Source organism: Eleutherodactylus coqui, chromosome 5 (genome assembly GCF_035609145.1).
Source record: "Eleutherodactylus coqui strain aEleCoq1 chromosome 5, aEleCoq1.hap1, whole genome shotgun sequence".
Classification (NCBI taxonomy): domain Eukaryota; kingdom Metazoa; phylum Chordata; class Amphibia; order Anura; family Eleutherodactylidae; genus Eleutherodactylus; species Eleutherodactylus coqui.
In genome coordinates, this window is record NC_089841.1 from 215636859 (window position 1) to 215650831 (window position 13973).

Sequence of the window (13973 nt, forward strand, 5' to 3'; positions counted from 1 at the left end):
CTTTAAATGCTGCTGTCAATTCTGACAGCGACATTTAAATCCCCCGAACGCTGTACAAGAGTCCCGCACGGCCCCCCCGCGGTGAGATCGGGGGAGCTGTGTAGGTGTCATGGCAACCGGGGGCCTTTAGAAAGGTCCCAGGGCTGCCTTAGCAGACTGCCTATCAAGCTTTCTTCGTGGGGTGGCTTGATAGACTGCCTGCAAAAAAGCAGTATGCCATAATGCTATAGCATTACGTCATACTGCAGGAGCGATCAAAGCATCGCATGTTAAAGTCCCCCAGGGGGACTTCAGAGTAAAGTTAAAAAAATAAAAATCAAGTTTTTTTAATTGTAAAAAAAAAAAAAAAAAGAGTTATAAAACTTTAAATCACCCCCCTTTTTCCATATCTATTATTAAAAAATCTAAATCATAAAACAAAAATATGTATTTGGTATCGCCGCGTCCGTAAAAGTCAGATCTATCAAAGTAGTGCATTATTTTTCCTGCACGGTGAACGTTGTCCGAAAAAAAAAAAAAAAATGCCAGAAATACACTTTTTTAGTTACCCTGTCTCCCAGAAAAAATGCAATAAAAAGTGATCAAAAAGTCGTATGTACTCCAAATTGATACTTTCGGAAACTACAGGACATCCCACAAAAAATTAGCCCTTGCTCAACTACATCGACTGAAAAATAAAAAAGTTATTGCGCGCATAATATGACCACAGAAAATAATTGAAAAAAATTAAATATCTTAAAAAAAAAAAATACAAGTACTACAGCAAAAAAAAAAAAAAATACTATATAAGTTTGGTATCGTAGTAATCGTACTGACCCATAGAATAAAAATATCAGGTCGTTTTTGTGGCATTTTGTGCGCCGTAGAAACAGGACGCACCGAAAGATGGTGGAATGTCGTTTTTTTTCCATTTCTCTCCGCTTAGAATTTTTTAAAAGTTTTTTTGTAAATTATACGGTACAATAAATAGTGCCATTGAAAAATACAACTCGTCCCGCAAAAAACAAGCCCTCATACAGCGACGTCGATGGATAAATAAAGGAGCTACAATTTCTTAAAAGGGAGGAGGAAAAAACAAAAATGGAAAAAAGCAAAAAAGCCCGGTCACTAAGGGGTTAATATAAAAGGTATTGAAAAACGTCACAAAAATTCCCAAGTGGGGTGGGATTAAAAAAAAAAATATATATATGATTATGCCATTTTAGGTTTGTTTTTACGACATTCATGGTGTAATAAATGACAAGTTGACTTTATTTTGAAGGTCAGTACAATTACAGAGATACCAAATTTATATGTTATGTCGTACTACTAAAAAAAAAATGGTTAAAAAAATTTTAACAAAAATTTTGTTATCACCATATTCTGTCGCACATTTATTTTTCTGTCGATTGGGCTGTGTTATGGCTTCTATTTTGTGGGATAAGCTGTAGTTTTTGACACCATTTCAGGACAGATATGCCTTTTTGATCACTTTTTATTCCATTTTTGGGGGTAGACGAGGTGATCAAAATCTGCGCAATTCTGGCATTGCAATTTCCCCCCATCCTGACGGCATTCACAATGCAGGATTAATAATGTGATATGCTATTATGTCAAGGTTTATCATGTTCATCTTTTATGCATATACTGGGAAAAGGAGTTTTTCTTAACTTTAAAAACAATCAAAAAAACAAAAAACAAAAAAAACAATTAAAAACTTAAGCGCCATTAGAAGATTTGATTAATTTCATCACTTATACAATATAAAGCAATACTTTTGCATTTCATTGCATTGTACTTCTATAGTCAGCCTATTAAACAGTGACACATGTAAGGCTTAATATGATGAAATTCATGGGGGCCTGGGAGCTTTCACAAGACTCCAGGCTGACATTGCAAACAAACGGCACCCCTCGATGTCATTGCTAGGGGAAAGGGGTCCCATTGTAGGATCAGTGGGAACGCCTCCTATCTGTCCAGCAAAAAGGAATGCTGCAGTCAGTGCTGACCACAACATGTAAAGGGTTAACCGTTGGGTGTCAGCCCATTTTTACAGCGGTCACCTGCTGCTTGTAGAATAAGCTCCATAATAACTTACATCGTATGTGCACAGGGTTAACATCAGATGGTGAAAAAAAAGGGTCAAAAGGGACTGCCCAAGATGGGACAAAATTGGAGCAAAAGGTGATGGATGATGAAAAACAACAAGATAAGTTTTCCCTACCAGTTAAATTCCCCAGCCATATTTCGTTATAGGGTTACAATGGTGACATCACATGACTGCAGCCACCAATCACTAGGCCTGTTAAGACAGACTGGCAGGGAGCAGGGGAGAGGTGCCACTGGAATAGTGGTGGTGGTACAGGGGGGTTGACAAGTAAATCAAGTGTATTTCATTACTTTGTACCAGTCCATGCTCTTGCTCCAATTGAGTCCGATCTCAAACAAGCCTTTAAAAGGGGCATTGTCAGCACCATAAACTAATATATGGTGCTAGCGAGAAAGAGATGTGGTTTTTATACTCGCCCTTAAAGTCTGTGCACAGTCTGAAAGCTTGGCTCTTTTTAAGCCACTTTGCCTGCGCTTTGCCATAAACATGTATAGCAGAGATTGTGCACAGCGGGCTGAAATGTTTAATCCGCTCACAGACTTCACAGGAGGTCACTGCTGGAACCAGGGAGCGGGAGAGTATAACCACATGCCCCGGCTACCTGCAACTGCCCAGAACACCACCATAACTTAGTTTATGGCTCTGTTCTGTGCCGACAGTGTAACACAGATTTGATTTTCTTAACCTGCCTTGTTTAGAGTTAGAGCCCCTGGTAAACACAAAAAAACAACTTACCTCCAATATCTGAGTCACTGTCATGCAGAGAAGGGACATTAATTAGGGTTTGTCTGGCATCTCTCTGCACGACCAACTGCAGTTTCCCTCGTGACTTTTCAATTAGTTTCCGGGCATCCGCTAAAGATATGTTTTCTGTCACTGTGCCATTGATCTGTGGCAGAGAAGGGAAGAGATAAAGCATGATACTAATAAATAGTTATAGCCCATTAATAGCCGTAAGTTTTAATTAAGATATACTGCTAATCATGTAAACGCTCCTAATACAGAAGGTGTTAAGCTAATTTTGCAAAGTTTTATTTAGAACAATCGATCGCAACCAGGATTACTTGTATAAAGATAGCTTTACATGGCGCTGCCATCCCACTGACCCCCCGTGCTTCACTCAGGAGCAACAGTCCTTATACAGAATGTATCTCCAACCCACCATAGTCAAAACAACTAGTTCAAGAGGTTGTTCCACAAAATACTGTTATCCCCATGCAAAGAATAGGAGAAAACTATCTGATTGGTTGGCGCCCAAACGCTGGAACCCCACCGAACACGAGAATGGGGTTCCAAGAGTCGTAAAACGCGGGAAGCGGGGGTCATGAATGTGCACTGTCGCTTCATTCATTTGAATGGAACTGCTCGAGATATGTGAGGTCAAGCACTTGGCTATCTCCAGCAGTCCCATGAATAGAGCATGTGTGACCACCCAGTTATTTGGGGACCTTTGGAACTCTTAGTCTTATGATTGGTCAGACCACCACTGATCAGATAGTAAATCCCTATCCAGTTGATATAGGACAATTATTTTGTGGGAAATCCTTTTATCTCCTTAGGACATGGTCTTTTAGATCTAAGGATGCAACAAAACTTTTACATTTTTGTGATGGCAGGGTGAAAAAAAACAATCGTGAGGTTTTTTTTAGTTTTTTTATGCCATTCACCATTTGGTGTAAAGGACATCTCTTTTTTCAGTGTGTTGGTAGAATTTTATACAACTCTTATTTTGGAAAATACTTTTTTGTTTCAAAGACCCATAACTTTATTTTTTATAGGATACAGCTCTGTGAAGGCTTGGTTTTTCTAAATGTCAAGCTGTAGTTTTATTTGTACCATTTTGGGGTATGTATGACTTATTGCATTTTTTGCAAGGTAAAATGAACAAGAACGTTATAGCGATAGCAAACGTATCTTTTTCTTAAAAAACGGAAAAGTGCACAAAAAAGTGGGTGGAGTGGGGGGGGGGGGGTTGCTGTTACTGTTCTTTTTTATCTTTACCTTTTTTTTTTTTACATTTTTCATGTCCCTCTGAGGTACTTGAACCTGCAATGCCAAGATGGCTCAGATAATACATTGTAGTACCTCTGTACTACAGTTTATAATCGCTTGACATAGTGATCACAGGCTACAGCAGACTCATATGCCATTCACTGGCATCTAGTTGTCATAGCGACCCATCGGCCCTTTGCAATTACATGGCAGAAGTCCAACTATGTCGAAGAGCATGCTATGATCAAAGTTGATCATGGCATGTGAGGGGTTAACAGCCAGCTCCTGATGGTGCAAGCTCAACTCCATAGGCTGCAAGTATAAGGCATTTTCCCTCAACCCCCTCCTCCTCATGATATATAGGCATCTCATGGGGCGCAAAAGGAGTTAATGGTACATTCACACAAAAATCCAAAGTGCAAAATATACTGTGGACTTTGGTACGGATCCGCACTGAAATCCGCTATAAGGGAATGTATCCTAAAGCAGATCTGCCATACTGAGCATTCTGTAATTTGTGAGTTACTGAGCAGGAGGAGACAAGAAGACGGAATATAGTTATGACAAAACTTTTAGTACAACTTGGAATTTACTAATGTAAATCCCTGTACCATCTGTGCTTCTGAGTATGAAGGGTGAGCCTACATATTAAAGGGGTATTCTGGCCTGTTTTCAGCTGCGATTGATAGATCAGCCACACAGGATCCCCACCCATCAACAGGTCATCCGCCCCACCGTCAGTGCAGCGGGGCTGGATCTTGTTATCAGAGGAGGAAGTGGAAGCATCAGTAAAATCAATGGGAGTGCCATGCTTCTACTGCACTTTTTGCTCCTTGTTACAGACAGGACAAGATGTTCAGTCTTGTAACAAGGAGAAGAAAGTACGATAGAAGTGCGGCACAACCATGATTTTAACAGGAGTAAAGCAGTCACTCCAACTTCCTCCGCCGTCCCAATGAGGACGTCTGACTCCGTGGCACTGACAGCAGGACGGACGATCAGTTGATCGATGGATGAGAATCCTGTGTGGCAGATCCATGTCCATCAACTACTGATGACCTGGATTGATGATCCAGAAAATAAGGTGAGAGGGCCCACTGGAGACATAAGCTCAGAGCAGATAGTAGTCTATTTCCATAAAACAATATGCTAATCTTTACACAACACTGCATAGGCAAAAGCTAAACGTTCAATATGAAAGGTTCATTGTAACCACAAAGAGCACTGAATTCCCTCAGGTTCTTGGCCTGTTTTCATGTATGTTACATATTATTCTAGTATGTACTTGCATAGGAGTAATAAGTAGCCATATACAGTAGATCGCTGTTCATCCAGCAACTATCTCTCAATTCCCCCATACACACGTATGCTTAGCCGAGTGCGAATGCGCTCTCAGTGATGCCAACTGCCTATTCTTGATGGAAACAAAGGATGTCAACCCAATCCTGCTTTCCCCTGACATTGGGATAAAGTTGGACACCCCCATACGCATTACAAAGACAGCTAGGGTCACTGAAATTGACAGGTTTGACCAACGTTCATCTAATGTGTATGAGCACCTTATCAACCGAGCATAAAACAAGAAGTACTCGCCTTAAGAACAATATCACCTTCATGTAAATTGCCATCTCTCGTTGCCAATCCAGTTTCAGTCATTTCTTTGATAAATATCTGACTGCCCAATCGCAAACCATACTCTGGTGGAAAACAAAGACATATCCTTTAATGAAGTATTACATATACACCTATTAATTATATATCCTGAGGCCGGCAGCTGATCGCTGAACACAGGACTCAAGATGTTTAAAGGGAACCCATCCCCAGGTTCAATGCACAGGCAGCAAGAACCCGGGTCAGATGTGTACAGGGGAACCTGGAAGGGCGCTCCGAGTCACAGGGATGGTGCCACCCCAGCCAATCCCCACCCTGATCATCTTAAGTGACATTTGTCTCCATGCTTGTTTCGAGTCAAACGCCAGAGCATTTCAGAAAAATAAAGACAAAAAACACATGGGCGCAGTGTGGATACCCGTCCTGGGTTCATGCTGACATTGACGACAGGTTCTCTTTGGAGTATATAATATCTAGTACAATATATATATTAAAGATAGAAGGGATACAAAGAATAAAAAAAAGAAGAAAAAAAAGAAGAGGTATTAATGTGAAAGAGGGGGTTTCTTTCGTTGCTCACATGGGCTACTTTTCAGGACAAACTCATTCTTTAACATTAGCAATATGCATGAGCTTCAGCTGAAACCCCGCACAGATGAGATGAAGAATCACCTATTTTTACATCAATGCCTTCCTATTTTTGGAGAGAGGAAAAAAATTTTCAGCCAACCTTAACCATTTTACTAGTCAAAACTACAACGCTATACTGGAATATATTTTCTAATCTGTCTTGAATTTTCTCTAAACGGCTATGAAGGGTCTGCAGATAGGATGGATTTACACAGTTGTTCCTTTATTTTTCTTTAAAGAAAAATATTTTTTGCCGCAGTTTCTTGGACCAAAGCCAGAAGAGGATCACATGTAAGGCCTTCCTTTATTTCATATGCGTTTTGAAACAACTTTTAGCATTGGATCAAAAAACCTGCATCAAAAACTGTGACTTTAAGGGGAAAAAAAAGCAGAGTATGAAACCATCCTGATAGCAGCCATATAGTCAAAAGAAAGCTTTGTAAAAAAAAAATGATCTACTGACTAAAAGCCCTTTTACATGGAGCAATGATCGCTCAAAGATCGCTCAAATGAGTCTGAGTGACAGCTTTGAGCGATCATTTTGCACAAACTAAAGTAGCTACTCAGCTACTTAGTGTGCAAATGAAGCCTTAGCTGAAAGCAGTTAATAGCCAAGGGCTCTTATCTGCTTTCAGCTCCTTTGTTCTCCAGTGGGAAACAATGCTATCAGCACTCCCCGTGGAGAACTTCTGATAAGACCGCACACAATGATTTTTTTTAGGTTGGCCTGAATTTAACGATCAGCTAGCAGTGCACGAAAAGTACACGATGGCCGTGCGTTTAGACGCAATGATGATCACTGAAACGATTGCTTTTTAGCCATTTTTTAGCGATCATCGCTGCGTGTAAATGGGCCTTTTAGGGGTCTTTTAAATGGAGCGATAATCACCCAATGAGTAATTCACAATCATTGTCTAGTGTACACAATGAACCATAATTTGTTTGTATGTCATTGATCACATCTTTTAAGGCCAATTCAGACTCAACGATTATAGCAAAAAATTCGCTCAAAAGCCGTCTTTTGAGCGATAAACGCCGTGTCTGAACGCGTGGCCACCGTGCACTATTCGTCCATTGCTGATTTCTAGCAAGCTAAAAATCAGCAATGAGCCTTATCAGCGCCACGTGCTGAGTTCTCCGTGGGATACCAGCTGATAGTATTCTTTCAGCTTGTATCCCACTCGGACTTCTCAGTGGGATACCAGCTGAAAGCTCCAAGAACAAAGCAGCTGTTTGCATATACAAACCAGCTACTGTTCTCGCAGCTTTCTGCGTTTTCCCACTCCGCCTGCATTTAACTCTTAAGTAGCTAATTCGCTATTTAAGAGTTATGCAAAGATGATGGCTCAAAACTGTCACTCAAACTGTTTGAGCGATTTTTTAAGCGATCATCTTTTAGTGTAAATGGGCCTTAAAACTCATCTAAAAATTGTTTGTTGGTAGCGCATCTCCTCGTATAAACAGGCATCTGTTATCTGCAATGCAAGACAAGTGATTGTGTGAATCATAAAAATTAAATAAAATATTTCAATAAACCACATGCGGCCAAAATCTCACCCAACCCATGGGAAAAGGGGGGTGGTGGGAGTGGATGAGGGAGGCTGCGAGATTTTGCTAATACTACTGCCCCTTTACTTGCAAAATCTTATGGCCATTGGCTGCCATTGTGGAGCCTGCATTATCTACTGGCAGCTGATAAATTGAGCTCTTCAAAACAGGAATCCTTAAGGCCCGTTTACATGCAACGATTATAATCACTCAGGTCTAGCATAAAATTCCAGACAGAATAGTGCAGCATTTTTTGATGATACTTCACGTTTGAAACAAGTACTACATGCATAAGGATCAGCAGTCAATAAAAGATTCTCAGAGGTGCCCAACAAGCTCAGGCGGCTTCCTTTTAGTTTCCGATTAATATGGATATGCATCGCAGGGTCATATGGACTCCTTTCTAAAAAGGTCAGATCTAATAAATACAGCCATTTTAGAAGAACTACTAGCTTGTCACAAATTAAGGTTCATGTTATTACACCAAAAAAATGGAGATAATTAAAATAATCCCCAAACTTCAAAATACATGTGTAATGCATTTCCAGTCTAGTCCTACCTTCATTTTGTCTCTTTTTGGAAAGTAATACACTAACAGGTTTTTCTTGGCCTTTTCGGGCAGACTGTCGTAATGGTTCAGGAGACGGGCTATGAGACTGAAGCCTATCTCGGCTGCGGTGAAGCACATCCCTTTCACTCCTATAATCAGGCTGGGATCGTCGGTTAGCGCCTTGTTCCGGACTGTAGTCTCTGCCGTAACCCCGTTCAAAGGACTCTTCCCGGTCCACACTCCTTCCTCGATCTCTCCTATATTTCGGTTCCTCACTCACATCGGGGTCAATGCTTCTGCCTTGGCTTCTCTCCCTCCTATATTCTTGCTCATCTAGATTTCGTTCTCTACTCCGTCCACGGACATAGCCCGGATCTCTGTCGTACGAACGCCCTCTTTCTTGCTCTTTACTGTAGCCTCTGTCTGGGCTGGATTCTCTACTCCGACGACCGTTGCCACTCTGCCAGCTTTCACTGTAACCACTGTATGCACTTCTGTTGTCAAGATGTCCGTCATCTTCTATTATATCAAATGCCCTGGAGTCAGTTTCGGGAGATGGGGTTCGCCTTACTGCGGTTACTTGAACCTTACGAGGTCTCTTCACTACCTATTTCAGAGGAGAGTGAAGAAAACATTGATAAAGTTCTGCCAGAAATACACAGAAGAGTGGATTCATAAATGAAGTAGATTTTCTTCTTGAACTTTGTTAGGGCGGCTTCACACAAGTGTAGTTCACTGCATGCCGCCCACGTGAGACAGTCGCGACAATACAATTATGGCAATAGCAAAATTTATTATGCTTTACTACTTACAGTAACTTTGCCTTCCGTTGCCATATTCTGAGACCAATAATTTATTTTTCTGTCGATGGCGCTGTGTGAGGGCTTGTGTTTTGTAGAGCGAGCTGTAGTTTGTGTTGCTACAATTTTTGGGTACATACAAATTTATTCACTTGCTATTTCATTTTGTGGGGGGTGCTAAAATGCTGAAGATGAACCCTTTTGAATCCACCAACGTCTTCCTACATTCTGATTGAAGCTTGTACAGCTCCAATGTCAGAAGATGTCCGACAGGGTGTTCTTACCATCTATTGCCAGCCACTCAGCTGTCGGAGCCTCTCTGGCGCACACACTCTGGCTTCAGCCAGCAGATGGCACTGTTGTATAACAGCAAAAAGAGAAAGCCTTTTAGGAAACCCTGAATCCAAAATTGGATGGGAAAGGCTTAAAAAAAAAATAAAAAAAATAAAACAAGTTAGGTTAGTGGTTTTTTTTTTAATGTTAACTATGCAGGATAGAGAATATTTTAATAGTTTTGACTTTTATGGATGCGGCGATACCCATTGTGTATATTTTTATACATCTGAAAAAGGTAAAAGGGTCAGAGGTGATAACTTGTTGATCAGTGGGGTTCCAACCGCTGCAAACCTAACCGATCCCAAGAACAGGACGCCAGTGCGTCTTGAGGCTGGGGCTTAGGCAATCACTTATATGTACACCACTGCTCCGTTCACTGCAAAAGGACAACAGGGAGTAGCAGAGTTCCACTGCATGACTTGCAAGGCCTAGATTGGCACGTAATGGAACCCAGATTTTTGGAGTGTTTTAGTCTGCGCATTTCAAAAGCCATAACTTTTATTTTTCCGTTGGCATAGCTGTAGGAGGGCTTGTTTTATGTGGGAGGAGTTGTATTTTTGTATGGCAACATTGTGCGGTACATATAAAGTATAGTATAACTTTTTTGGGGGGTGTTGGGGAGGCACCGATCCTGACAGTTTTCACTGTGTGGTATAAAATGACTTTTCTGCAGTTTATTTTGATGATGCCAAAACTCTATGGCTCTAAGCTTCTTCTCATCTTCAACAATAGAACACGTTCCGAAAATAATTTAATCTTGTGTCGCTGCATTTCCATAACATTTTTCATCGACAAAACGGTGTGAGAGCTTCCTTTTTTGTGTTACTTTTAGTTATCACTGGTGTCATTTTGGGGTACATGACTTTTCAATCACTTTGTTATTACTGTTACCGCAGATTTGCCACACACAACAGATCTGGAAGCCATAGCTACACCCTTGGCTGTCATAGCAGGCGATTGGTTCCCTGCAATCACGTCAAAGAGGAGGGGTGGAGGGGGTGAAGGGTGACACCAGTTCACCACTTAGATGCTGCAGTCAACACTGACCGTGGCATCTAATAGGTTAATTGGGCAGGATCGGAGCTCTGTTTGATCCCGATTGTTAGGCTAATTTCAAACAAACAAACGCGATATCGGGCCATGAAACTCTGCCCAATATTGCACTTTGGAACGTGCAATTTTCCCGAAGATGCGAGGGGTTTGTGTGTCAAAAACACCTTGCATCACTTCAGGGAAATAGCGATCCTCCGCTAAGATGTTTTTGCTGGCCCAATGAAAAAAAAATGGGCAAGGCGTTCCAAAGGATAGGGCATGCCGCAAAAATAACCCCTCATGTATATGAGCCCATTCAAAAGAATGCAATCCATATTCGTTCGAGATATGTGCATCTCACAACGCACTAATCTCGTGCGATTTTCTTGGCCGTGTGAAAGCGGCCTCAGTGCAGGGTGTCAGTTGTGGGATAGAGCTGGCACAGCTCCTAAACCCGCACCATAATAGTACAGTGGTTGCACTAACTGCATAGCATCTGCAATGTACCATTACAGCTCCAGGGTGGAAAGGGGTTAAAAAAAAAAAATTGTTAAGCACCAAGTATAGACATTTAGATAAAAAAATTTAATTGAAAGGAAAAAAAATATATCTTACAATTACAGCAGTTTTTCCACACTTTCGTAACTGTTGCACTGCAAATGAATGCAGAACGTTATCCATAGGTGTTCCATTAACCATGACCACACGATCATTCTCTCTGTAAAACAAGAGCAGAAAGATTTAGTGATAATTTAGTGAATGCAATTGCACAGAGTGACGAACGTTAAAAAAAAAAAACCAAAAAAAAAAAAACCGTTGGGTCGTGTGAATTTGAACGATATTAGTTTGGCGTAAACACGGCCAACGATTGCACAATGAACAAGAATTGGTTTGCTTCACGTTAGGGTGGGTTCACACCTGCGCTGGGGATTCCGCTTTCCTGCTTAGTTTGAGCAATCCCCGTGGCCGAATAGTTCAGTCTCTGGACAGAACTGAACAGCGCCGGGCAGACTCCATTGACTAATGGGGGCTGCCTGCTTTCCGCCCAGTTTTGGGACAGAAGAAAAAGCGCTGCATGCATGTTGGTATTTGCAGCCAGATTTGCGACGGAATATCCAGCCGGAGGTTCTGATGCAGATGTGAAACCACCCTTAGTGGTTCATGTTATACAGACATAAAAATAATAATTTGCGCACCGTTTCATGTGAACAGCGATTGTTTATTCATTAATTGCTATAGAGAAAGTAAAAGACTGAACGATAGGCGAACGAATTTGCAAACGCTTTTTTTGTATAAGCGAACTCTGCCATTGTCACTCGTGCAAACGATGTATCGCCCGGTGTAAAAAGGAGCCTTACACACTAAATGGGAAACTGGGTAAAACTGACATGGAAGAGGACTTGGGGCATTTTAGTTAACTGTAAACTAAACTGGAGGAACCAGTGTCAGGCAGCTGCTGCCAAGGCAAACAGGATCTTACATAGCAAGAGCATCGTTCTTCCTCTTTACAAGTCACTGGTCTGACCACACATGGAATACTGCGGACAGTTTTGGGCACCGGTACTCAGAGCTTGAGCGGGTTCAAAAGCGAGCGACTAAAGTAATAAAACGTAATGGGCGGACTAAATACCCAGAGAGATATCAAAATTGGGGTTATTTCATTTAAAAAAAAAAAAAAAGGATGGCTGAGGGGCGAGCTAATAACTATGTAAAAAAAAGTCAGGGGTAAATACAGAGATCTCCCATTATCTATTTATACCCAGGACTGTGACAAAGAGGCATCCTCTACATCAGGCCTTAGCAGTAAACGGGGGCCAAAATTCGACAAAACTCTTGGGACTGCAGATAGGTTTTTAGTTGTTGTTTTGCTGCAAGTTAGAGTTGTGGTGTGATTAGATGAACGGTCTTCTCATCCGAGGCCTTAAAAGTGATTCTACCCTTATAAAAAGGCTCTCGGAGGCTCCTTGTGTGTAGTGACCTCTTCTTCTGCTTGTGTAGATCTTGTTGACCACTAGACTCTTCTATGACGTAATTGAAGAGATTTTGCCCAGTCACCACAGTTGAGAGGGGGCACATTACTGGAATGCAAGACACTGGAAGGTTGTATTGAGAAATTGGCCCCCACCTTGGCCGTTCTGACCAGACTGTTAGGAGGTGTGGAGACCAGCGGATGTGTGAGGACACACAAGGCGGCTGAGATATACATGAGACTTCCCGCATGCTGCGAGGCATGGTCGGTCTCATGATGGTCATTCACTGAAGGCCCTTTACCCTGCACAGTCATGCCACGCTAGTGGTAAAGTTTAGGCTTCATTGCTAGTGGATAGTGTTGCATGACTGTGCCGCAGACTAGCCTCTCAACATCAGTCATGTCATAGTCCACGGGCCACCAAAAACCCTCTTCCAGGCCGCATGTTGCCCATAAGCCACATATTCTGCGTGCCTGCTCTACGTCTAGAGGAAAGAAGGTTTCTATACCAATATAGAATGGAGTTCTTTACTGTAACAACAGACTATTGAACTCTCTGCTTGAAGACGTGGTGATGACAAACTCAATAAAAGAGCTCAAGAGGGGGCTGGACGCCTTTCTTGAGTGTAAGAGTATTACACGTTCTAGTCACCGATTAATTCAGAAAGGTTATTGATTCAGGGATTATTCTGATTGCCAGACTGGGCCGGGAAGGAATTGTTTTCACCTAAAATGAAAAAAAATAAAATTGGCTTCTATCTTAGTTTTTATTTTTATTTTTTGCCTTCCTCTGGATCAACATCGGGGATGGGGGGTAATAGGCTGAACTGGATGGACGCAAGTCTTTTCTCAGCCTAAAATACTAAAATGTTACTAACTTGTTGAGCTATGAAAGAACATTATATAAGTGGGGGAGACAGAAGTAGTGTGATGGGTTTCAGCATACCTGATCCTTTGCTCTAGTTGCTGCCAGAGTGCCCTAGCCTCATTGGAAAAAAAATAAAAAAAAACATCCAAGCTTAGCTTATATAAAGGAGATCAGAACTGCACAATGCAGCAATGATTTTCCTTTCTTACTGGATTTTGAAGCGGCAACATTCTTATAATAAGCCCGATTTAAAAGGGAATCTGTCAAAAGTTTTGATCTTGCAGCACTGCTGGCAGTGGTAGAAAGGGGCAGGGGAGAGGGGATTATACACTTTATTAAGGCCCTTGTTCGCGGGACGACTCTGAAAATGAAGTTTTATTCCCCTGCATGCCGCTATGGGAAGTGCCAAGGTGTCAGTCCTCCTTGAAGTGCCCTCTGCTTTGTCTGTTGAGAGACTCTGCAGCCCCTCCTCTTAGCATTCAGCCAGGAGACTGCTACAGAGCTGCGGAGCACCTCAATGGAGAGAGAGGAGGGCACTTCGCAGATTG

The 13973-nt window shown here is 41.7% G+C and overlaps 1 protein-coding gene across 1 annotated transcript in view; it reads right to left on the bottom strand.

Moving 5' to 3' along the window:
- The window catches only part of TJP2 (tight junction protein 2), a 121599-nt gene that overhangs the window by 38802 nt on the left and 68824 nt on the right, over nt 1-13973 (bottom strand). The window contains exons 5-8 of the mRNA XM_066604196.1: nt 11204-11306; nt 8430-9027; nt 5675-5778; nt 2825-2978 (exon numbers count right to left, since the gene is read on the bottom strand). Of these exons, the coding sequence (XP_066460293.1) occupies nt 2825-2978; nt 5675-5778; nt 8430-9027; nt 11204-11306 (959 nt within the window). The remainder of the gene's footprint in view (nt 1-2824; nt 2979-5674; nt 5779-8429; nt 9028-11203; nt 11307-13973) is intronic.